At 36.8% G+C, this 26048-nt stretch overlaps 1 protein-coding gene across 3 annotated transcripts in view; it reads left to right on the top strand.

The window, feature by feature from the left end:
* LOC139943772 (rho GTPase-activating protein 17-like) overlaps positions 1-24660 on the top strand; it is a 41693-nt gene extending 17033 nt beyond the window's left edge. Inside the window, exons 6-16 of one of the 3 annotated variants that reach the window (XM_071940564.1) lie at positions 88-164; positions 784-889; positions 3739-3807; positions 4595-4852; positions 5934-5994; positions 8143-8224; positions 10241-10438; positions 11356-11435; positions 13180-13435; positions 15052-15160; positions 19704-19872. In XM_071940564.1, coding sequence (XP_071796665.1) covers positions 88-164; positions 784-889; positions 3739-3807; positions 4595-4852; positions 5934-5994; positions 8143-8224; positions 10241-10438; positions 11356-11435; positions 13180-13435; positions 15052-15160; positions 19704-19739 — 1332 coding nt within the window. In that variant the 3' untranslated portion in view covers positions 19740-19872. Of the gene's footprint in view, positions 1-87; positions 165-783; positions 890-3738; positions 3808-4594; positions 4853-5933; positions 5995-8142; positions 8225-10240; positions 10439-11355; positions 11436-13179; positions 13436-15051; positions 15240-19703 lie in introns of all 3 variants that reach the window. The other 2 variants (XM_071940563.1, XM_071940562.1) reach the window with 2 other exon arrangements.
* Positions 24661-26048: the final 1388 nt, after the last annotated feature.

The raw sequence follows: 26048 nt of genomic DNA, 5'->3' as shown, positions 1-26048 counted from the left end.
AGACTTTTAATTGTTAACAAACCACCATTCCACTCCAAAAACCCGTTTTGTTAAAGTACATGGACTTGTTGTACTATTTCTTTCTAGAATGAGATCCCAAGTATAATGTCGATGAAGAGGAAACTAAACCGGCTAACATTGGATTTAGATTCCGTTAAAGGAAGGTAAGGACTTTAATTTTCTATTACCACATTGAAGTCAATGGCATACAGTAGGCCGACTTGTCCTCAAGTATGAGTCCTATTTGAGACAAGTATATACTGCAAACTTTGAGTATGAGTACTTTTTAACTGAGTAGCAGTCTGAGTTCCTTCGGAATGACAGTTGAGTATGTTGTAGGGCATCTAGCTGGGGTGTTGTAGTCATAGTACTTTTAAGCCGAGTACCAATTGCTGGTGATTGGCTGAGTAATTTCTGTGTATGAGTTCTTTTTAAGACAAGTATCGAGAACGACAAGTATCAGATCTCAGCCCTGGGCTGTCATGGGGCTTTAAAGACTTTTTCAAACACAATATCAACCTCTAGCCTTGCAGGAAGCGATTTATACCCCTGGGTGAAGAGTAGGAATTATAGTAAAGGACACAAGTGTCATGACTGGGATTCGAACCCACACTCTGATTTACTCAACCACCAAAACTTGAATTTTGCACTCTAAACTGCTCGATCAAGACACCCTATTGTGGTTTATAAACTATTTATCATTTGCATGCACATTACCAGCACTGAAATTTACTTGAAATGGCTTTCTTTTTGTAATTGTATACATTCATTTTGATTATTCAGATATCAGACAGCATCAAGCAAGGGTATCGACAAAGAACATTTAGCCAAGTTAGACGCCATTAAAGAGGAAATGGAACAATGCCAGTGGAAGGTAGACGCTTGCAAGGTAATCGAAATACACCATTGTTAATTCTCAGTTCTCAACTGTCTTAACCTAAGCGTCTGACAAGTAAGAATATCAAGTTTTAATGCTTTGTATTCTAACCTATTACGTGTGTGCAAAATGCATGGACATTATCTTCTCGCCTTTGTCTAGTTTTTTTGTGTTAGTTTTTTAAAATGTTGAAAGGCTGTTCCTTGTCAAACCCTGCTTTTTCAAAACATGCCTCCGCATTAGCTAAGACATTGTATTCTCTAATAGGATGTTAACTCTTTTAATGCCATGGTTGGCGTGTGGGTAAAGCGCTCGCCTCTCACCAAGGTGACCCCGGTTCGATTCCCGGCCAGGGCCATATGTGAGTTGAGTTGTGCGTTGGTTCTCTGCAGTGCCACGAGGGTTTCCCAGACTATCCGGTTTTCCTCCCTCAGGAAAAATCAAACACTTTTGATCTTGGCTGTGCTCCGTGGTCGTAATGGGTTGATGTGGCTGGCAGCCAAAGGCGCCCTTGCATGCCTGCTTCTCGAACACGTTGTAGCCGCGTTCTTCACAATTCAGCTCTTAGCTGCGAGATAAGGATGATTACCCCCCCCCCCCAATTATTATTATTATTATTATGGTCGTACATGTACAGCCTTTTTTATTTACTTTTTTATAAAGTGTCATCAACTGTACATACGATCCATAATATGCATGTTATCACAAGAGGGCATTATCGCTCAAGGAATGCTATTATAATAATAATTATCTCATTTATATAGCGCTTTATACTAAAAATAAGTTTCTAAGTGCTATTGACTTAAGAATCTTCCAAGGCAACACAAAGATACATTTTATTTTATAAAAAATACTTTTTTTCAGTGGAAATAAATGTTGCTTTGACTTGAATTCAATTGAATTGAAAAAAAAAGGAAGAATAATGTTGATGTGAATTCATACTAGACAAACCATGAGACAGTGTTACCTAGGGAGGTTTGATTTGCAGGTTTTTTCCATAAACCAGTACCCCTTGTCAAGAGCTACACTAGTTGTACACACTGCATCTCATGAATATCAGAAAGTTCAAATGGTTCAGCAATTTCACAATAAGGAAATGGATGATCTTAAACTCATGAACTTTATACACTCATCCATAGCGAGTTCATACATTTCACAAAAAACAAGATAGCATTGTAGTGGTATTTGGATTGAAACTTATAGGAAAGAAAAAAAAAAAAAAACCTGGACGGCCATAAGATATTCTGTTTCAAAGGCATACATGTAGATATTTTCTTAACAATCATGGAAAGGGATGTTTGGCAGAAGTGAAAACAAAAAGTAAAATCTGGGTTGATAACATATGATTTTAAAGTGACCAAATTTAAGTTATATATTCCGCTATCTCTATCAACGACAAGTTGATACATTTCACAAAACAAGATAGCATTGTATTCATATTTGGCATGAATATAGGAAGGGAAAAAAAAGAAACCAGGACGGCCGTAAGATATTCTGTTGTGGAAATGAGATAAGTCTGTATGGCATAGAAATCTATCCTTTAATCTGCTCTTATTTTGGCTAAGGCTCGACAGCGCATAATTAAACGATGCAGTGCTTATGTAGTGGATATATCCTAGCAGCAAGATCAAGGCGCTTGCAAACTTTAGTATACCTGTACATGTATATCCAGCATTTGCTGTAATGTATGCTTGGGCGATATCGATTTATTTTATTCACGATATATCATTTACAACATATCGCGATATTCGATATAGTCGCAGTTAGTTAAATTTGACATCAACAGTTTTCAAACTCCCAGTGAAAATTGTAGAAGAGACAGTCATAGCATAAGAGAGGTGTTCTAATGACCTACTTCTCTGGTTTTACTCAAAACATATGGGGTGCAAGATGTCTCGGCTAGGAAATACATCACGATATTGCGATACTTAATCGATATCGCGATACTTAATCAATATCTCAATACTTAATCAAAATCGCGATACTTAATCACTATCGCGATATATCGATATTTCAATTAAAACCAAATCTGTCCGATATTGAAATCTTTTCCAAATTAGTATCGCGATATTCGATAATATCGTGGTATCGCCCAAGCTTAGCTGCATGTACTCCTTGATTTACATCTACTCCCTGAAACAACCTCAAGCTGCCTATGTTAGCCCTAAAAGGGTTCATTCTACAAGTACCATCTTAGTTCCTTCGCCGGTTCCCCTCTTAGACCTGGGTTAAGAGAAACAATTATGGTTAAGTTTCTTGCTCAAGAACACGAATGTCATGACAAGGATTTGAATGCACACTTAAAATGACTTGGCCCGAGTGTGATGTACGCTAGACAACTTGGCCACAGTACACCACAAAGAACATAGCAATATAATTGAAAACCAAATACGTTGAATTATATCATTTAAGTTTGCAATAAAACTCAATAAAATAGTTACCAAAACTATTGAAACTGATCACCGGAAAACGATCCAATGCCCTGTGAAACAGACAATAGAAACAGAAAGTTGTAATGAAGTGGTGCCTTGTTTTGAGTTGGACAATGGAAAAGTCCATTGATATCATTTTGACTTATGTACTTTAGAGACAGTCGAACTTTACTTTTTGATATTACACATTCAAATATATTCATGTAATATTCACACATGAACCTATAAAAAAGGACCTGTACAAAATAGTGATCATTCAGTATTTTGTCAAACTTCATTAATTTTTTTAGAGAGATTCTTCTTTAGAGAAAGTCCAAAGACTTGACCAACAAACTTCATACCAAACCAACTTGTACTTAAGTAAGTTAAAATGGACTGTGCTGAAGGTGAAATGTTCATTGTTAAAGACTGTCTGTTTCTTATGTTTAGGAGAGTCTGGCAACCGAGATGATGAGTCTAGTGGCCAAGGATGGAATGCTTGCTAGATGTTTGGTTGATGTAAGTCTCTCTTTGTATTTCTTATCAATCAGGGGCTGATTTCAGGGAGCTGCTTAAGGAATACGTTGCCTTGGATCGGACGAGTTGGTCTTTGAAAAGCATTTGTAACTGTTTTTTATATATGTATATGAGTGCATATATAATGAGAAAGAAATTTCAAAAGTAGCATACATGTATAATGATCAACACAAGTATTACTCTTTTTCCCTTTTACCTCGGCGACTAACGCGGTCGGACATTTATGGGGGTAAATTTTTTTACTTCCATAAATGGCCGACCGTGTTAGTTCGCAAGATAAAAGGAAAACCATGCAATTTCGAGGCAAATTTGTATGGATCATTGTATTCTACTTTTAAAACATCTTTCTAACCATATGTATTTTATAACAAACGGTTAAAAACGCTTGTTATAGACCAACTCGACCAATCCAAGGCAACGTGTTCCTTCAAGCACATTGGAGTTGCAAGAGAATATCAAAAGAAGAAAAAAACGCCTTTGTTCCCCTATGTGTGCTTTCAGATGCAAAATAAAAGGCTTCAGGCCTGAAGTCATTTAATATTTGAGTGAGACGTTACCTCTTTCTCAACACTACTTTATTTCAGAGGGTGTTGTTTCTCACAGTGTTTTATACTACCAACAACTCTCCATTACTACCGAGAAAGTTTTTTATGCAAACAATTATTTTGAGTAATTACATGTACCAATAATTTCCAGTGCCTTAAAAGTCATCTGAAGTTTGTTGAATTGTTGTTGGCTTGGTTTGATATTTTTTTGGGGGGGATAACAGATGGTAAAGTCTCAAGCACAGTACCACCGGAATGTCTTAGCTCGGCTGGAGAAACTGATCCCTCAGCTGAATGAGGACCTGACCGAAGCACCGACCCAAGGAGTGTTCGGTCTCGCCTTGGAGGATCATCTAAGACTACAGGGTAGAGAGATCGCATCACCGTTAGAGACCTGTATCTTCTGGATCATGGAGCTTGGTATCGATGAAGAGGGACTGTTCAGAATTGCTGGTAGTGCGTCAAGGATGAAAATGATTAGGGTATGTAATGTCACAATTCAGTCTTTTTTGCAAGTTGAAGACACTGTACACTAGTGGTAATTGTCAAAGACCAGTCTTCTCACCTGGGTCCAATTTCATAGAGCTGCTTAAGCACAGAATTTTGCTCAAGCAAAAAATTCATTGCTTAGTAAAATCAGATTACCGGCCAAGACTCCACTCAATTGTTATGCTAAGCAAACAACAGCTAAATACTAGTCATAAGCAATGTATATGGCATGAAATTTTGGCCAGTAACATGTGTAAAATAAGCGAGCTATTTTCGTTCTTAAGCAAATTTTTTGCTTTTAAAAGCAGCTCTATGAAATTGGCCCCTGGTGTATCTCAACATATGCATAAAATAACAAACCTGTGAAAGTTTGAGCTCAATTGGTCGTCGAAGTTGCGAGAAAATAATGAGAGAAGAAACACCCTTGTTCTGTTGTTGGACGAATTTGTGAGCTTTCAGATAGGAATAAAAGACTTCTAGCTAGAAGTCTTTTGTTATTTTAGTGAGAAATGACCTCTTTCTATCTATGCTACTTCAGAGGGAGCCGTTTCTCACAATGTTTTACACTATCAACAGCTCTCCAATGCTCGTTACCAGTCAGTTTTTAATTTAATAATTGTTTTGAGTAATTAACAAACGGGTACCTTCCCTTTAAAGCGAGGGTTACATGTACCTTTGGTAAATACTCCAAAAATTAATGACTATAAAAACTCGCTTGGTGAGAAGCGCTGCTGCTGTTGATAATGTTTAACATTTTGAGAAACGATTCCCTTCTGAGGAATGAGGTGTTAGAGATTTCTGCATGAAATTCTTTTCAGTTTGTGTACACAACTATAGATTAATCTTCCTGTATAAACATAATCGTTCAAGATTTTCATTGAAAGCTCAAATACACTACTACCTTTTGAACTGTACTATTCATGTTTGTATATGTCCATTGTATGGGATGAGATCGGCTGAATGGTTCCGAAAACAAAGAGTAGGTTATTCGTTTACTTTTAGCAACTGTCACACCACGAGTTGAAATACTTGTTGTAAACTATGTTTGTCATTATTTTGTTTATTGATTGACAGGCGGCTTTAGATGCCAATGTAGAGATTGATGTAGACCTCGGAATGGAACATGCATTAGCAGGTAAGTCAACCAGTTAGTTAGTTATCTTCTCATTGCTCGTAGGCTCTAGACACGTTTGGTAATTGTCACAAACTGGTATGCTCACTAGGTGTATCCCACATAACAAATCTGTGAAAATTTGGACTCAATTGGCCATCGAAGAGATTAAAAGAACACGTTGCCTTGGATCGGTCGAGTTGGTCTTTGAAAAACGTTTATAACCGTTTTTTATAAAATGCATATGGGTAGAAAGATGTTGTAAAAGTAGAATACAATGATCCACACAAATATGCCTCGAAATTGCGTGGTTTTCCTTTTACCTCAGCGACTAACACGTCGGCCATTTATGGGGGTCAAAATTTTGACTCTCATAAATGGCCGACGGTGATAGTTCGCACAGTAGAAGGAAAACCACGCAATTTCGAGGCAAACTTGTGTGGATCATTGTATGCTACTTTTAAAACATCTTTCCAACCATATGCATTATATAAAAAACGGTTACAAACGCTTTTGTTTTGACCAACCCGTCCGATCCAAGGCAACGTGTTCCTTTAATGAAAGAAAAAACACCATTGTTGCACAATTTGTGTGCTTTCAGATGCCTAAACAGGCTTCAGGCCTGAAGTCTTTTAATGTTTGAATGAGAAATTACCTCTTTCTCAACAACAACGATGCTTCAGTGGTCGCCGTTTCTCACAATGTTCGTTACCAATTAAATTTTTATGCTAACAATTATTTTGACTAATTACAGTAGTATCCAGTGCCTTTAAAGAAAGGATGTACCTTTAGAAATTACTTCAAAAAATAATGACAGTAACAACTTACAAAAAAACAATGTACTTTGTAAATAGGAATGAAGAGCTGGTGATGCTATAAAACATTGTTATAAATAGCCCCCTTTGAAAGTGTGCAGATTTAGAGAAAGAAAATATGGCTGTAATGGTCATCAATACACCGATCCATTAAGCCAGGCCCAATTATCATTGACCAATCACAACCGCGCAATCCGATCACCATTTGAACCGTTTGGTGATCTTTGCACTAATAGTGATCGGGTTTCGCGGCTGTGATTAGTCAACTGGTAAGGAGGCGGGGCGTAATGGATCGGTCTATTGGTTTTGCTTTTGTTGTCGTTTTGGAAAATTTTGTGAAAATTTGAATCCTACATTCAGCAGCCGTAACCTCACACATTCTGAGAGACTTTATAGTTTTCTATACAAATGGGAATATAAAAAAAAAATTGCTGAACATAGCTTAATGATGATAAGCCAACTAGCTCTTGACTGTAAATGAAACCCAGTAGTTGTGAACGGTATGTACAATTCACTTAATGATGAGTGGAATAACAAATATTAACTGATCTAATCTCAGGGAATACATCACTTTTGTACCCCTCGAGCTATTCCAATGATTGTAGTGATAACACTTGTGTAATCATTAGGTGTAATATCCCAATACATAAGATAATCCTCTACATGTATATCTCCATTGCCAAGTACCTGATAACAGTTCCACTACAATGTGCACTACCTGTAGAGTTGGTTTCGAATTTATCATTTACAGATAATGACTTGATTAGAAACAAAGGCAGTTGTGACCTGATGTTTCAAACCGCCCTTTGATGTTTCCTTCAAATCATCTCGAATAAGCATGGGACAGATTTTATTTATTTATTTACTTATTTATTGATATGTTTATGTAATTCTAAATATTTGGAGACTAGCCCCAATAAAAGCTTGACTAACAAGATATAAAAAACCTCAAAATAAGAAAAGAAGTTAAATAAACTTAGTTTTAAATTAAAGGCAGTGGACACTATTGGTAAGATACTTAAAATAATTATTAGCATAAAACCTTACTTGGTGACGAGTAATGGGGAGAGGTTGATAGTATAAAACATTGTGAGAAACGGCTCCCTCTGAAGTGACATAGTTTTCAAGAAAGAAGTAATTTTCCACGAATTTAGCCAAGACCAGGGGCAACGGGGGCCATTGCCTCTGTGTGATTCCAAGCCTGGGTCTCAGACGAGGATTTGGCTGGCGAGCATATCTTGATGACCAGACGGGGCCTGGTAAATTGTATCCAGCGTTCTTCTATCTCTTTTGCTTATTTTAACCTTACCTATTTAATCCAAATTGAACTCTGCCATTTTGTTGTACATTTCCACAGGTGTCTTGAAGCAGTATCTGAGAGAGCTTCCAGAACCTTTGCTCACATTTAACTTGTACCAAGAGTTCATCGGGACATTGGCGTAAGTTTCTGTCTGTCTCCATGTTTTATTTTTCTAAGGCGACATTAACAACAGCCAAGCAAACGATTTATCTTGTTTAGCGGAGCAAAATGCTACACAAAATCAGTCGCAACTAAAAAAATGTCATAAATTGCTTCTCAATATTAGCAATCGATGTTCACACAATTTCACAGTCAAATTTTGATACGCAAAATTGGTGGAAGAAATCGTTCCCTGGTGTCGATGTTAACAAATTTAAATTTTGTTCCCCTCAAAAATTGTGGGTGGGACAGAAGCATAACAAAAATATTCAGTTTTTTATTTGAGAACAAATCCATATACATACAAACAGAAAAGGAAGAAAAAACAAGCAGGCCAACATCATCAATTTAAGCTGGGAAAAGCCATTGAAAACTACGGATGTTGGCGACTATTGATCTCAAGTATCTGGTTCATTTGAGGCATTGCTTTGTTTTCCAGTGTATAATATGTAATGAAGCCTTATAAAATTTAAAAATTAAAATTTGGGGGGTGGTTTTTCAATCCAACTTAAAGCCATTATACACTTTCGGTAAACAGTATTGTCCAAGTCCCACATTTCGTGTATCACAACTTATATATAAAACAACAATCCTGTGGAAAATTAGGCTCAATCGGACATCGGAGTTGGGAGAAAATAGCGGGACAACCCACTCCTGTTTTCGCGCGTTTCGCCGTGTTATGTCATGTGTTTGTAACAAATCCGTTATTCTCGCTAACAAGAATTTATATTGTTTTACCGTTTTCTCAAAAAGTAAAGCATTTCATGGACTAATATTTTAAGAGAAGTCTTTCACCATTGCCTTTCTGTAAACCCTATAAATTATTTGTAAATCTGTGAACTTTTTTTTTTTCTGTACCGAAAGGGTCCAATGGCTTTAAAAAAGAACACCCGAATGTTTTTTACATTGACCATTATGAATGGCCTCTTATGAAGGAAAACCCACTTAAGTGCACTTGTATTTTCAGTTCAGCTATTTCAAAATTACCCTGAGACATACAGGAAATGTATATTCAGCTTGTTATTATTGACTCTTTATAGATTATTTAATTCACTACTCACTTGCAGAACCACCACAACTCATAAAAGAAATTCATGTACACGGTTTTACCACAAACATTACTAGATTATTTTTTTTATGAAATTGTTTATACTTCCCAATACCCAAGACAATATAAAATAAAAAAAACTCTTATAATGAGTGCTTTTAATAATTTTGTAATAATGGCACTTTAACAATTTTTTTTAAAGCCATTACACACTTTCGGTACAGAAAAAAAATTATAAGTTCACAGATTTACAAATAATTTATGGGGTTTACAGAAGGTAATGGTGAAAGACTTCTCTTGAAATATTGGTCCATGGAATGCTTTACTTTTTGAGAAAACATTAAAACAAAATTAATTCTTGACAGCGAGAATTACGGATTTATTTTAAACACGTGTCATGACACGGCGAAACATGGGGAAACAAGGGTGGGTTTTCCCATAATTTTCTCCCGACTGCGATGACTGATTGAGCCTAAATTTTCACAGGTTTGTTATTTTATATGTAAGTTGTGATACACAAAGTGTGGGCCTTGGACAGTACTGTTTACCGAAATCGTCCAATGGCTTTAATGCAAGTCGCCAGACACACAAGGCCTGAAGGCCACTTCAAGGTGTGGGCTACAATTATTTTTTTCCAGAGGCTGTTACCACCTACTCCTTGGGCTAAAACAGGGTTACTCCTTTTACAGTCCATACGGATGCAGGCTTGGGTATCATCAGTCCGAATTCTGGCCGGTAGAGCAGACAGCACTACCTCCCCAATTTGACGTAGCAAGTGTCACGAGTGGTATTCAAACCCACACTCTGCTGATCAAACACCAAAGCTTGAATCCGGTGCTCTTAACCGCTCGGTTGTGAAATGCACTATAAAAGTTATTACTATTGTTGTTATTAATGTACACTGAGCATGATTGTGTCTTATTATAATTCCATTGTGCGTCGCTTCAGATTGAAAGACAAAGACCAGAAGTTACAGGCACTTTGGACGATAGTCAACAATCTCCCTAAAGCAAACTACGCCAACTTCAAGTACCTCATCAAGTTCCTTAGTAAAGTTGCCGGTAGGAGCGATCAGAATAAGATGAATGCATCTAACTTGTCTCTGGTAGTGGGTCCTAATTGCCTCTGGTCAGAGGGAGATGGAGGGTAAGTCAGTAAACTTAAAGGCAAAGTGATTATTAGCATAAAATCTCACTTGGTAATGAGTAATGGGGAGAGGTTGATAGTATAAAACTTTGTGAGAAACGGCTCCCTCTGAAGTGATGTAGTTTTCCGAGAAAGAAGTAATTTTCCACGAATTTGATTTGGAGACCTCAAGTTTAGAATTTGAGGTCTCAAAATCAAGCATCTGAATTCACACAACTTTGTGTGATAAGGTTTTTTTCTTTCTTTCATAGTTATATCGCAACACGACGACCAATCGTGTGTTGTTTTTTGCATATGTTGAGATATACCAAGTGAGAAGACTGGTCTTTGACAATTACCAATAGTGTCCAGTGTCTTTAAGATTCCTTATAAAGGAATGCTGTGCACGTCGCGCGTATCGCGTGATGTGGCACATTTGTTTCAGCCGTTGCTCTCGACCAATAGGAATGAAGAAACTGTCTTATAAGAACAGGTGCAAGGTCATGTGTCACGCCCATGAATTAACACTTTTTACCGGTCATAAACAAAGGTTTATACACACCCACGTGACGCGCTCTCTACCAATAGGAATAGCGAAATTGTCTGAAGTATTAATGAATAGTGTTATAAGTCAGTTTGAAACCACAGTTTGGGCTTGGCTTCCATCTGTAATGTGGTCATTGAAGTTGCAAAAAAACACCCTTGTTGCATAGAGTTGTATGTTTCACACTGCCTTTAGTACAGAAAACAGTATCATATTTCCATGTTCAAATGGAACAAATTTTAAACGAATCTTAGAGTAAACAATTTGTGAGGTTAAAATTCGCACCACATTTGCATTCTCAGGGAGTATGATGATACTTGTATGTCTCCTGTGGATTTAATGATTTTCTTTATTGATGGTTACCTTACATGTAAATGATTGTTTACTCCAACAGGATGTCTGTCACAAGTACTGGTGTATCTGCCACAGTCATTGAGTCTTTCATTTCATATGCAGATTGGTTCTTTCCTGATGGTAAGCGTCAATATTAATGAGAGGTGGCTATGGACTCACCACTTGCTCTGGCCAGGGCCCATGTTCATAGAACTACTTAAAGCCATTATACACTTTCGGTAAACAGTATTGTCCAAGTCCCACACTTCGTGTATCACAACTTATATATAAAATAACAATCCTGTGGAAATTTAGGCTCAATCGGACATTGGAGTCGGGAGAAAGTAACGGGAAAACCCACTCCTGTTTTCGCGCGTTTCGCCGTGTCATGACATGTGTTTATAACAACTCCGTAATTCTCGTTAACGAGAATTTATATTGTTTTACCGTTTTCTCAAAAAGTAAAGCATTTCATGGACTAATATTTCAAGAGAAGTCTTTCACCATTACCTTCTGTAAACCCTGTAAATTATTTGTAAATCTGTGAACTTTTTTTTTTTTTTCTGTACCGAAAGGGTCCAATGGCTTTAAGCGCAAAAAGTAGAAATTTGCTAACCAGTATAAGGTTTCGGGCCAAAATACCACGTCATATGTAGCTTTTGTGACTGTTACATGTATACTGCTATCCTGCTTAACAGAGGATTGTTCAGCTATTTTTGCTTAAACAGCTCTATGAAATTGGGCCCTGGTTGTTGAGAAGGCTTAAACTTCAGCATTGTCATTTTTAAGCCATTGGCCATTAGCTTTCACTTAGCATACATAGGAAAGTAACATTCATAAAGGCATTTCATAACGGGAGGACACTAAAAATGGAGAAATCTGAGGAGGAACGCCAAAAGTTAATTTCATTTCAATCGTTTAAAACATTCCCTGTCAAGTGTTTCTATAAAATTGTTAACAAGTATGAACAAAAGTTGTTTTCTTAATGCCACAAAGCATGTAAATATTACACTAGATTATCAGCCCCCTTCCCATCTTACTTGTAATGAGTCAAGCTTGATCTGTCATTTCAAATCAGCGAATTTCATATTGCAAAATAATTGCACTTTGCACACAATTTATGCAAATTATATAGGACCCACTTTCATGAAGCCTGTAAGCATAAAACTTGCTGAGCACATTCAAACTTTGGCCTTTTTGAGCCAAAATTCCATCAAATTTACACTTGCTACTGGTGCCCCATTCATTTTTGCTTAGAGGAGAAAATTTGCTAAGCAGTAGTTTTTTATCTAAAGTATTTTGAGATTGGGCACTGGTGTGGTGGACAAAATGTTGACAAGACCTCTTAGCATGCAATTTTACATTCATTGCTTAATTTGAATTGTTTTGGGCCTTTGGAAATACCTTTCTAAATTACATTTCTCCCATTCGGTACACATGGTAATTAATTCTCTTTCTACTTTGTCTATGAAGACCTAAGTGTGTTTACCCTGAAGAGTCAGTCATTGTTATTTTGAGATGCATGTTGTTGACTGACATTTCTGGATTGGCTTAAATAGATTTGTATAAAATAAAAGAAAATAAAAAAATATATATACAAAAAATGAATTGGAATCACCGCTTTTTCACGTAGTGTTTTCAGCACTCCTTTATAACCTTCCCAGGTATGAGGTATCAACATTCTCTTTTCTCTGTGTCTCTAGAAATAAGTTTCTCAATCACAAGACCAAAGGGTAACTCGTTCTCGGAAACTTATATAGATTTGTAGGGAAAGGGTTTCCCCCCTAAATTGGAATCACCGTTAGTTCACGTAGTGTTTTCAGCACTCCTGTATTAACCATCACAGGTATGAGGTATCAACACTCTCGTTTCTCTGTGTCTCTAGAAATAAATTTCTCAATCACAAGACCAAAGTGTAACTCGTTCTCGGAAACAACTCAAGGTGTAGATGGGACGGACAGTGCAGCCCCAACTGTCACGTCAAGTCCCGCTTCCCACGGAGACACTCATCACAGTCCGGCTGTGGCTGTAAGCTCGGCTCACTCTACGCCAGTAGCCCATCATCCCCCGGGTCTAACAGCAACTTCACCACAGCTCGATACCAGCATCTCACCATTGCAGCAGAGTCTTTTGAGTGACAAGTTAGTAATTTTACTATTAGCTTAGAGTTTCTGTTAGAAAAAAAACTTTAGCACATTGGTTGGTTGGGAAAAGCTTTGTTCTGTTCACCGTCCACACCCACCCCTAAACTATGGTTTAAACTTGTAGAATCTTGAAGCATGTATACACTATTGTTGTTGTTTTTTTTAACTAACTTTTGCATGATTGTTTTGTTCCACTTTTGCATGGGGAAACTTTGTTTTATGGAGTTTAACATTTCTTTAAGGAAGTTCGCTGAAGAATTAATGTGCCTGAATTGGTAATTAACAAAATGCAGCTTTGCTGCTTACGCATTTGATTATTAAAAACGCCTTTTCACATGCCACCCCAGCCATTTGAGCCTGCCACTTAAACATATCTATGCAATTGGTACTTGTAACTCCTGACATGGTTGACAAAATTTACTTTGTCATTGATTTAAAAAACAGACCCCCGGAAATTCACATCAACTGAGGATAAAAATTACAGAATGTTCACCTTTTGGGGGAACACAAAACTTCAAAGTTGATTTTATTCATAGGTTCTTAGTTTTTGTTTTTAGTTTCAGGTGGTCTGATGAGGAAGTATGGTCACAAAGATACACCAATTTTTTGGAGCACAAAATCCAAACTTTTCCCTGTTATGAGCAAATGTTAAAGCTGCAATAATATTTGATAAAATTCACCTCCCTAAGAAAAAACAGTTCAGGTAAAGCGAAATTATACAAATGTTTTTAACCCCTTGTACAAACCCATTACGATATAGCTCTCACATGATAAAATGATGACTTAGTAAGTTTATTTCATTTAACCACTTTTGTTTTAGCAGTATAAAGAACACAATCAGTGATCGGAATCACTTGACTTATGGCGGATATAACATGTTAACATGTTAACAAACCAACAGGTGATTTGCAGTGCGCAGGGAAAAACATGGCTGCTTCCCGCCTTACTGGTTGCACCCCACTAAATAAACCCCCATAGCGCAAAATGCTAAAAATAAGAAAAATCCTTAAAAGGCTCACAGCTTTTTGCAGTAAAGGAAAAAATATCCATTGACTCGTGAATATTTATCCTCTGCTCAATTTGATATGGAGAGTCACAAGGCCTGTCGAGTTATTCCCCTTCCAAGTCGAAACATCCCTACACCAGTGTATTTTTTTGAATGTCCAAGCATCAATCTTGAAAAATGTCCCTACACCTCTGGGCAAATAGGACAATTCTTAAAGGGCATCTGTCATCCAAAATACTCCAAGTTGAAAGTCAACAACCCCCAGGTCACAATTTGGCAATAGTTTGACACTTCACCCCTTTTATCGGGCACTCAAATCTGTCTAATATAGAACATTTGAGACCAACGCTCTTTGTTTTCTCCCTAAGTGGGGAACGCCTTCAAGGCAGACTCACTTAGAAGCTGCCATCTTTTTCCATTTCCACTGCGCGTCACTTGCTTTGTTTGGTTTCATTGTATACCTACTACGAGCCACGTGACTCCGTTCACAGATTGTGTCTATTGATGCACTTCAATTTTTACGATGAAAGAAACTTTAGGTTAATCGAGACCCATTGCATTGAAGAAGATTTTGGGTGAATGTTTAATGTTATGGTATTTCCTGTAGTGAATCGCCCTCTGGCCAGAAGCATACGAAACGGAGAGCCCCTGCTCCGCCTCAAGGCTCGACAGTAGAGGGCCTAGAAAGGTCCAGATCTCTGGAAAGGGGGCTTAAGGTACCTCCAAAACTCCCCCCTAAAACTAGTCTTCGGAGGGTGCATAGTAACTATGTTCATAAGCATGATGCATGACAAGGTAGTTTATCAGCCCATGTTTGATCCAGTTTTCTTATACCTTGCTTTGCCTGCTTGGGTGAGAGCTGCAAATGCCTGAAATGGTGTGCTTCACTGCTAAGATTAACTGTAAAACAATGCCTAACTTTGATGGATAAAAAAGTTCATAGGAAATTAAAAAAAAAATCAATCACTAATTTATTTACATATGGTAAGCAAACACTTTATATCTAAAAAGTGAAATTGAAAAATTGATTTCCTGAATATTATTGACATTGATTCATATCATAAGGCAAAGCCTAGTGACATGAAAAGACTTGGTTGTATCACTATCATTATATCCTATGCAGTTTCAACCAATTGAAATCATATTGGATTACACCATTAAACGTTTTACATTTCCCCATGATCGTGTATGTCAGTGTACATTGAACTAACACACGTACATGTAGTGTGCATGTGTCAAACACTAAAAACTCATTAAAGGCTCTGGACACTATTGGTAGTTACTCAAAATAACTGTTAGCTTGAAAGCTTATTTGGTAGCGTGTAATGGACAGCTGTTGAAAGTATAAAACATTGTGAGAAATGGCTCCCTCTGAAGTAAATGTAACATAGTTTTTGAGAAAGAGGTAAATTCTCACGCAAATAATAAAAGACCTCAGGCCTGACGCCTTTTATTAGGCATCTGAAAGCACACAAATTAATTTTACAACAAGAGTGTTTTTTCTTTCATTATTCTCTTGCAACTTTGATGACAAGTGTAGTTCATGCATATTTTGAGATACACTCCAGTCTTCTCACTTGGTGTTCCTCAACATGAAATAACAAACCAAAATTTGAGCTCTTTTAGTTTTTGGAGTTGCAAGATAGCAATGAAAGAAAAAACACCCTTGTTACATGAAGTTGTGTGCTTTCAGATCTTGATTTTGAGACCTCAAATTCTAAATAGGAGGTTTCGAAATCAAATTCATGGAAAATTACTTCTTTCTCGAAAACTATGTCACTTCAGAGGGAGCCGTTTTTCACAATGTTTTACACTATCAACCTAGATCTCCCCACACTCGTTACCAAGTAAGGTTTTATGCTAATAATTATTTTGACTGCCTGTAAATGGCATTGTTAAAACTCACTTGCTGGTCTGCCATGTTGTAATCCGACATATAGGAAGAGTTTGTCTTCAGTGTTTCACCATACACTTTATGTATGATTGGGCGGCTTCGGCAACAGCTTTGACTGATGCTATCGGCATCCTACATGTATGCCTGAAATATTGATAAAGCGCCAACGACTGCCAATAGTTCAGACTCAGCCTTAGAAGCATTGCTAGTGTTAGTGCATTAGAAACACATACATTGTAGCTGGTAAAAAGCCTGGTTCATACAGTACTTCCTGCGAATGCTTCGTGCAAAGCGTCTCAATAGACTTTATGCACATGACGTCATTTCAGTAGGGCGCCCTCACCTAGAGGTCAAAAGGAGGTTGTTCATTTGCCAATCCTGTGCGCCGCGCATACAAATCTGTGCATTTCGATTGTTTCGTCACCGTTTTTCCACTAAGATGGCCGCTGGATGACGTCAATGCATAAGGTCTATTGGAAGGTGAATGCGTAATGATTGTTACATTCGCCAAAACCTGCTTTGTATAAAAGTATGAACTGGGCTTTAGTTAGCAGTGTCGTGCAGATGTGTTAATGCAATTGCAGTGTTAGTTCATAACTAGTGTTAGTGTATAACTAGTGTTTGTGCATTAACAGTGTTAGAGCATTAGAAGTGTTTAGTGCATAACTAATGTTAGTGCATGACTAGTGTTAATACATGTACACTGTACATCAGCAATGTCAGTGCATAACTAATGTTTGTGCATATGCAGTGTTATGGCATTTGCAGTGTTAGTACACACATGCTAGTATTAGTGCATAACTACACTGTAGAGCCAGTGCATGTGTTTGTGCATAACTGGTATTTTGTAGTGCCTAACTAGTGTTAGTGCGTAACTAGTTAGCAGAAAGCTGTATAAACTGTTACTGGCTCTCATGCTGATGATGCTTTTCTTTTGTTGTGTGTTTAGTCAATTCACAAACTCATTGGTATTAACTGAGCTAACTCAAAGTGATGTAAATTGCAGTTTTTCCCACACTTCATGATTTTGCACTTAACAGTAATTCCATTTACTAATAATAATGACTAATGGCGTGTTAAGCAACACATCCTCGGTCACCCATCACCTGTGAGGACTTAAAACCGGATGTGTGTTTTTTTTTTAAACTGGTATTTTGCTCATTCCTTCTAAGCACTAAATAGTTAGTTTCTTCTGTTTGAGCAGCTCTCTGAAACGGAGCCCTGCAAAAAAAAATAATAAGAAGAAATAGACCTTCCAATAAAACCCCTGTATCTTCTAACCCTTACCTTTTCTCTTTATTCTTTACCCTTTCCCGCAACCTCTTACGTACACCTTAAAGCCATTGGACCCTTTCGGTAAACAGTATTGCCCAAGGCCCACACTTCGTGTATCACAACTTCTATAAAATAACAAACCTTTGAAAATTTAGGCTCAATCGGTCATCGGAGTCGGGAGAAAATAACGGGAAAACCCACCCTTGTTTCCGCACGTTTCGCCGTGTCATGACATGTGTTTAATATACATGTAAATCCGTAAATCCGGAATTGATATTGTTTTAATGTTTTCTCAAAAAGTAAAGCATTTAATGGAATAATATTTCAAGAGAAGTCTTTCACCATTATCTTCTGTACACCCTGTAAGTTATTTGTAAATCTGTGAACTTTAAATTTGTTTTCTGTACCGAAAGTGTCCAATGGCTTTAACCCCATTTTTAACATTGTCTACGTCTTACCACAAACCCTGTACCTGTATCTCTGACTCTTTACACCCTTGCACCTACACACACCGCAACCCCACAGCACTATTCAGGTATTGGGAGTCAACACAAAGTCCTAGTTTTGTTTGTGTGCTATTACTGAATGAGAACATTCCTGTAGGAATTTTCTGTAGGAAACATTGAATGCTTTGCATGTTCCCACAGGATTGCTTTGGGTACACACTGGTGATCTACATGTACTAAGTAAACGCATTTGCTCGACTAGATCGCTCTTTATTTCCAGAGGAACACTCCGGTGGGCATAATGTCTATTCTGACTTATGAGACCTCATTCGCCTTTTTTTTTGTTTTTTTTGTTTTTGAGTTTTGGTATCCGAAAGAAACACATAGTGGTTGTAACACTATCAATGCAAGTACATTGTATATAGACCCCTTGCGTTGACCGCTATCACTGAGGTTGAACCATGGAATTGCTCACGCATGTTTGTGCCGCGCGGAGCCCTCAGCCAATGAGAAGTCTTCCTTTGACCTTGGTGATGGTGTTGTGTTGCGCTTGTGACACCATTTGCAATGGATCTATTGGTAGTGGGTTTTCATTTGTGTTTGGTGTTGGTCCTTTCATAGCAACCAATTACACTAGGATTACCTAATCTTTTAACCCTGTACGTGGGAAGTTCCTTCTAAATACCGTTTGTCTCAAAAAAACAAAACTATACACTTTTGAAATGTCTGCTGAGTAAAAAATATTTGATTCTTGGGGAAAAGATTTATAAGGATAGCTTATGGACTCAACTTTCATATGACACCAAAGGTACCAAAATAACTCATACTTGGGTGAGCACTGAAGAATAAGTACCCGACATCTTGGAAGTAATTTTGTAAGCTCCAAAGTACTTAACTCTCACAGATTGGAAGGTTAATTTCTGTGCGACCTAATTTTCATACCCTTTACAAAAGTAAGCAGTGCTCACTCAATAATGATTTTTTTTTTTTTCATATAAAAGTTGAGCCCATAAGCTATCCATACATCTAAACCTTTTTCCCCAGAATCATATTTTTTTATTCGGCAGCCATTTCAAAAGCGTATAGTTATTTTTGAGACACCATCACAGTAGCTTGTTCATGGGACAGTGGAAACTAACCTCATCAGTTCTACTTGTTAAAATATAGACATGACATCATTGACCGCCATCTTTGATGAAAAACAGTGGAAACGTGTACGCGCTGCACACGACTTGCAGTGACAGCTTTTTACTCTTGCACGTTTCATCAGGGATGGCAGCCAATGCAGGTGGACTGTTTTTCTAATGATGTTCATTGTACACCATGTACATTACCATGGGAAGATACACAGTTTCAGTATCAGAACAAACTTTAATATTATTCTTGTCAAAAAAACACTTTCGCTTTCAAACTTTTGGAGAAAAGACCAGTGGAAAATTGATGGGTTCATTTTCATAATCAATTCAACAAGATATCTAGTGGTCATAAGATTCTGTACAAAATTGTTAAGAATGTTGATACTTGATATTAAAGTCTTTGTCACCATGCCACAAATATGAATCTCTCAAATTGGCAAATCTATGAAACTCTTGAATCTTTGTTTTGAAATTGTTGATAAATAGATTCCTGAATGTCTTGTTGTAGGATGAGGTCAGCCTCTCTTCCGAAACGATCAGTTAAGAAGAATCCGGCTCCTCCGGTACCAGCAATGTCGCCCACTCCGTCTCCAAACTCGTCTCTGAGTAGAAACACTCCTATACCATCACCGTCGAATCTCAACGGTACCACTCCTTCCAACGTAGCAGAGAAAAACACTCCAGAAAAACCAGCCAAAGTCGAGAAACCGACAAGATCCTCAAAAGGAGAGAAGCCACCCGTGTTAGAGAAACCAGCACGCCCGCCATTGCCTGCCAAAAAGACTAGTCAAACTAGAGAGTCGAGTTCACCACCTCCCCCTCCTGTGACTCCCGTTGAGAATGTCCCACCGTCGCCGACTCTGAGACCTAAATCCACGAATCTGTCCCGCCCAACCATCTCACCCCCACCACCCCCACCAACACAAAAAAGTCCAAAGCCATCACTAAGTTTAGATAGTAACGATACAACAGATGAAAATACACAACTTTAAAACAACCGTTACATGCTACAAAATGTGTTACTTTGCTGATTTGGCACATATAGATTTATTGTAGAGGGCAAAATTGTTAAAGTAAGCCAATGAAAGGAAAATATGATTCACTAAAAAATGGAAACAACAAATTTTTTGCAATAAATCTTTTTTGTTGGAGAGGTATAGAATAATCCATCATTAATAACTGTTTTTTTGAGTATCAGCCTTTGATGTACTTAGGTCACATGTTTGTTGAATTCTTAATTTGGCTGTGGGACTTCAAAGCCATTGGACACTTTCGGTAAATAGTATTGTCCAAAGGCCCACACTTTGTGTATCACAACTGATACAAAAAATAACAAACCTGTGAAAATTTAGGCTCAATTGGTCATCAGAGTCGGGAGAAAATAACGGGGAAAACCCACTCGTTTCCGCACGTTTCGCCGTGTCATGACATGTGTTTAAAATAAATCCGTAATTCTCGACAACGAGAATTGATAGTTGTTTTAATGTTTTCTTCGAAAAGTGAAGCATTTCATGGAATAATATTTCAAGAGAAGTCTTTCACCATTTCCTTCTGTAAACCCTGTAAGTTATTTGTAAATCTGTGAACTTTTATTTTTGTTTCTGTTCCGAAAGTGTCCAATGGCTTTAACTTGTAATTTGTACTGTATTATGCCCTAGATTTGTGTACATAGGCCGATGTTTTTATCGTGGCTTTATATCAGTCACCCTTTGTAAATCTTTTATTGGCATATTTTTGTATTAGCTTTGAAAGTAATGATTTGGTTATGGACAAAACATACTAGCGATAAATAAGCAAAGAGTTTTAAGTGACACCTTGGTACATGTATGTATTAAATTGTGATAAATGTCTTCCTTTGTTTGAAGCTGATCATAGGAGCATTTGAGTAACTTTACAGCCGTTCTCATCAATGTACTTTACATTAGTGCCCGGGTCATTGGGCCAATAACATTCCTTTAATCTTTCTCAGCTCCCTTGGAAGTCTACAGCCCTGATGAGCTGTCATTGTGCTCCAGTGGCTTTTTTTTCTTCATATACATATCAACCTCTACCCTCGCAGGTGTCTACTTATACCCCAATTATAGTAAAGTACCTTGCTCAGGGACACAGGTGGCATGACAGGGATTCGAACCCACACTCTGATGACTTTACCACCAGAACTTCAATTTGATGCTCTAAACCACTCAGCCATGACATCTCTCTAAGTTGCGATAACGATGACTTTATTCACAAAATTAATGTGGGTAATCAAAACAAGAACCAATGTAGTATTGCGACCCGCCTCATTCCGTCTGGATGCCAGCTCTGTTTCTTGCATGTACAATCCATCAATATGAGACAAGTTTACAAACCATTAAGACACTGCATCTGCCGTTGAAATTTGCCAAAAATTTGAATTTTGTTGTCTTTGTTGGGTTCATTTGACCAATTGTAAACGGTGTAAAACGGCTTCGGTGTAAGAAGCTTCGGAAGCTTATGTTTGTAAACCTATGCAATATGCATGCATACAACATATTTTTTGTGATGATTTATTTCTTTTGGATGGATAAATGTTAAAGATTGCATATGTTTCGATATAATTTGTGTAAGTAAATAAAAGACTGATTGATAAAAAAAAAAGGGGGGTAAGTCATTTATGGAATTACGTTAATTTTACTTTTTACAAGTACACAATATTTAACCTCACTGTTGCACTGTAGAGAATGCAGCTTCACGATCATTTCAAAGTTAAGTTATAACCAATTTATTCTGATATATTGAAAAGAGATTGTTTTCAAATTTATATTAAGTTTTCTTGTATAGTTTTTTTTATGTTTACATCAATTGAGGCCAACACAATTGTCACTCTAGATGACACCCTAAAATCTCAATAATGCATGAACATTTTGCAAGTCTAATCGTGTTTTTAAACGGTCTGCATCAAAACATAGTTTCCTGTCAACAACATGGGGACATTTAGCAGGTCATTGTAAGTTAAATATTGCTAAGCGATTGATGGATCTGTTTGGTTTCCATTCTGATTTGGGTTTTTTTGCTTTTGTCCCTCTGAAGTTTCACTTTCAGTGGAACTGTAAATTCTTTGTTGGAATGATAAGGATATATATGTATTGTACAAATGTTACATTGAATAAAGTTTTATATTGATAACCTAGGCCCAATTTCATAGAGCTACTTAAAGATGCTATGTCAGATTTTTGGCCGATTTGACCCCAAAATTTACAAGCTTTGTTGTTTTGAGCCATTGCTCGAAAAAAGTCCGCCAATTATTAGTAGCAGTGAAATAAAGTGCTCAAAATTAGTTTTTGTCGGGATCCCCACAATATATCATGTGACCAATTCTTATGTGTTTTATAAGAAACGTTTGAAATTTTTGTAATGGTTCCTGACCGTTAAAAGTGAAAGTTAAATTTATTTTTCGTTAGAGCGGGTGATACTCTTTGAAATACCATTCACTCAAAAAAATCTATTTTTGAATGTTTGGGGCCAAAAATCTGACATAGCATCTTTAAGCACTGAGTCTGCTAAGCAGAAATGAGCATGGATATCAGTCACAGATAGTACATGTCAAATGGCATTTTGGCTGGTAACCTTATTCTAGTAAGCATCATGTGCTTAGCTAGTTTCTGTGCTTTATATAAGCAGCTCTAAGAAACTGGTCCCTGAGCCCAGTTTCACAAAAACTGTAAGCAGATATTATCTGCTTAACAGAGTTAATCTTGGCATGCTAACTTGTAAGCAGATGATTGATACAGCCATGCAAACCCAGTGTGGACGCCCACACGTACTGTCAAATCTTCATTTTTTATTAAAGTAACGCACTTTTGCATGCGCAATTTTTTCGGGGTCATATATGAACAATGATTAGTTCTTTGGTTAAAGGGAGGGTATACCTTTTGCAATTACCTTAAAAACAAATGACCATCAAAACTTTGTAAGAAGCAAAGAAACTGGGTTATAGAGAAAGGGATTTAAACAAAACTTAATTAGAGATAAACGTTTTTTTCTTCCAGAAATCGCGTTTTTCTTCCAGATTTTTTGGTGATATCTCTAAAATGCTACAACCTTTTAAAACAAAATTTTCACAGAGAATTTACATGGGATTAAAACAACTAAACGATTAAAAAACAAAACCTATAAATTGCCTTATACAGTTTGTAAGAACTTTCGCCCTTGTCATGCTGGTTGTGACGGGTTACATAAAACTGTAATTTGTCATCAGCAAAAAAGACCAAGTAAGAAAGTTGAATTGAAAATGAAGTGGCACTTCTTCTAACAGAAAATACAGTAAGTTTAATTTAGAAACGGGCATATAACAAAATATTCCTATATCAATGGTACACATGCCACTGAGTTCCACCAAAACAATTTATGGTTTGTGTGTTTGTACATGCAACATAAACTTCACATGGCCATTTGTAAACCCAATGACCAAGTTTATATCACAGTTTCATGTGATCAATTTATATGTACATGAGAGGCTTAAAATAATGTATTCAATTCTAGATATGGTTTCAACAGTATTTTATCTTATTATGCAGGGAACACAATCTTGGCATTTTATGTTATATATATTTCTCTCTTGGCTTGTAGTTAGTTAGTAACTAAATTATATATATTATTATTTAACTGGTCGGCCAACTGCAAAATCATTTGCACATGGATGTTGTATATGATGACAAATTTCAAGTACAATAAACTGCAAGAAAACCTGATTTGTTAAAGTCGATGCAATTTTTTGGTAAACAAAGACAATTAGTTGACTGGAGTAGATATGAACCTGAGGTGGATTTCACAAAGAGTTAAGACTATGTCTTATCTCGAGTTAGGATAAGTTACTTGTCCTACATGTAACTCGGGACTACATGTACCCTTAAGTTTTCAATATCTCTTAGGACTAGTCTTAAGTTAGGCTTATAGTCCTTACCCTTTGTGAAACCCACCCCTAAAACAACACCGAAAGTAGTTGTTCTAAATTGCTTAAAATATAAAATTTGTTGTATTTTTGGGAGGTATCTGCCAAAAGTTGTTTTAAAAAAATATCTGTTGTTAATAGTTACACAAAGTATGAACATCAGTTTGAATTGTACTTGAGTTTTTAATGATATTAATAAGTATATTATATTCCATTATCAGATTTGGTTCAGCTGTTTGATTGGATCAGCATAATGATTTCCTGGCTTTAATCTTAAATTGCTGTTTCGCATTCCCAACAAAACAGACCACATTTATGTGATTTTGTTCCTCCTCTAAATGTGTATGTATAAACAATGCAAATTGTACACAAACGGCCTTATAAGTTTGTGTAAAATGTTAAAGATTAATGATATTGGCATATCTCCAATGAAGATGATTAATTGTCTGAGGGACAATCAATAATAACTGATTTTTAGTTATTAATGAGTAACTATGGATACTGAAATTCTGATAATTATCAACAATAAATGGCTATGCTCACTTTTATATCACTAAGGCTGGCAGAATGGAAATCGAGCTCTTTATTGAAAGTGTGGAAAGGCTAGGGTTGTCATTTTAAAAAGCACTATTCACCTCTGATAATATTGTCAATGATCAGTACTCTCAATTGGTACATAAGACCAATAATAACTGGTCATCCAAGTTGCAAGAGACTAACAAATAAAAAAAAACCCATTGTTGCACAAATTTGTGTACTTTCAGATGCCTAAAAACATAATGAAAGATTCAAGCCTGAAGCCTTTTATTATTTGAGTAAGAAATTACCACTTTCTCAAAAACGACGTTACTTCAGATGAAGCTGTTTCTCACAATGTTTTATACTATCAACAGCCGCTCATTACCAAGTGAGTTTTTATGGTAACAATTATTTTGAGTTATTGTCACAGTTAACCCTGTGAAATCGTGACTTGAAGGACAATTTACCAACTCTAGAATGAAAGTCTCTTCGACAAGACTTAAAATTACTTTACATTTATTTACAACAACTGGGGAAACTGCCCCATTTCTGGAATCTGTACACTGAATAATTCTTCTGAAATTAATAATAATAAACTCAAAACACTTCGTCTCAATCTTGTCAAATAAAGCTCATCTTCAAATCAACAATGTCACATGTGTGTTTATGAATCCATTCAAGTTCGGATGACAACACTAGAAACTAAAGGGTGAGTCTAGACTATTATCGATATTGTTCATACAAAGAAAAAGGCGCTTTAACAACTATCCGTCTCTTACTTTTGCACTCTTTGCTTTTTGCGTCTTACTAACACCACTACTCCATAGTCAATTAAATGTCTCCAAATTAAGTCAATCAAAAGTTAATCAAATTAATCTCCGGTCTGGCATTCTGCCTCAATTCAACTCCAACTCCGATTTAAACTCTGACTCCAACTCGAATTTCAACTCCGATTTCAACTCCTAACAAATGTTCAAATTGTTCATTTCAAAGGCAGAGTGTACTCCACAAGATAATGACCATAAAAATCACTTGGATTGGATGAAGAGCACTGGGGGGGGGGGGGGGGGGGCTATTTGTTGATAATAATTATTGAACATTGTTAGAGACGGAGGTAATTATTTACACCTTAAAAAAAATTGTATCTGAGAAAGAAAGGCCGAAGTCAAATGGCACTGTTTTTTTTAAAAAGGCAACAATAAAGTGCACCATGTAGAAACAAAATTGGACACCACTTGTGCCTCCAAAAGTTTTGACCCTAATAAAAAAAAATAATAGTAATATCCAGGATAGCACCATTCCATCTAGATCATAGCGCTGCTTTAATCTCATTCCAGATGAACAAATATCTAAAAAAGAAGATGAAGAAAATGGTTCCAGGAATTTATTATAATCAGCTTCTGGTTGATGACAAGCTCTACC

Source organism: Asterias amurensis, chromosome 11 (genome assembly GCF_032118995.1).
Source record: "Asterias amurensis chromosome 11, ASM3211899v1".
NCBI classification, from domain to species: domain Eukaryota; kingdom Metazoa; phylum Echinodermata; class Asteroidea; order Forcipulatida; family Asteriidae; genus Asterias; species Asterias amurensis.
Note: the sequence above shows the minus strand (reverse complement) of the source record. Positions and strands in the feature narration are given on the sequence as shown.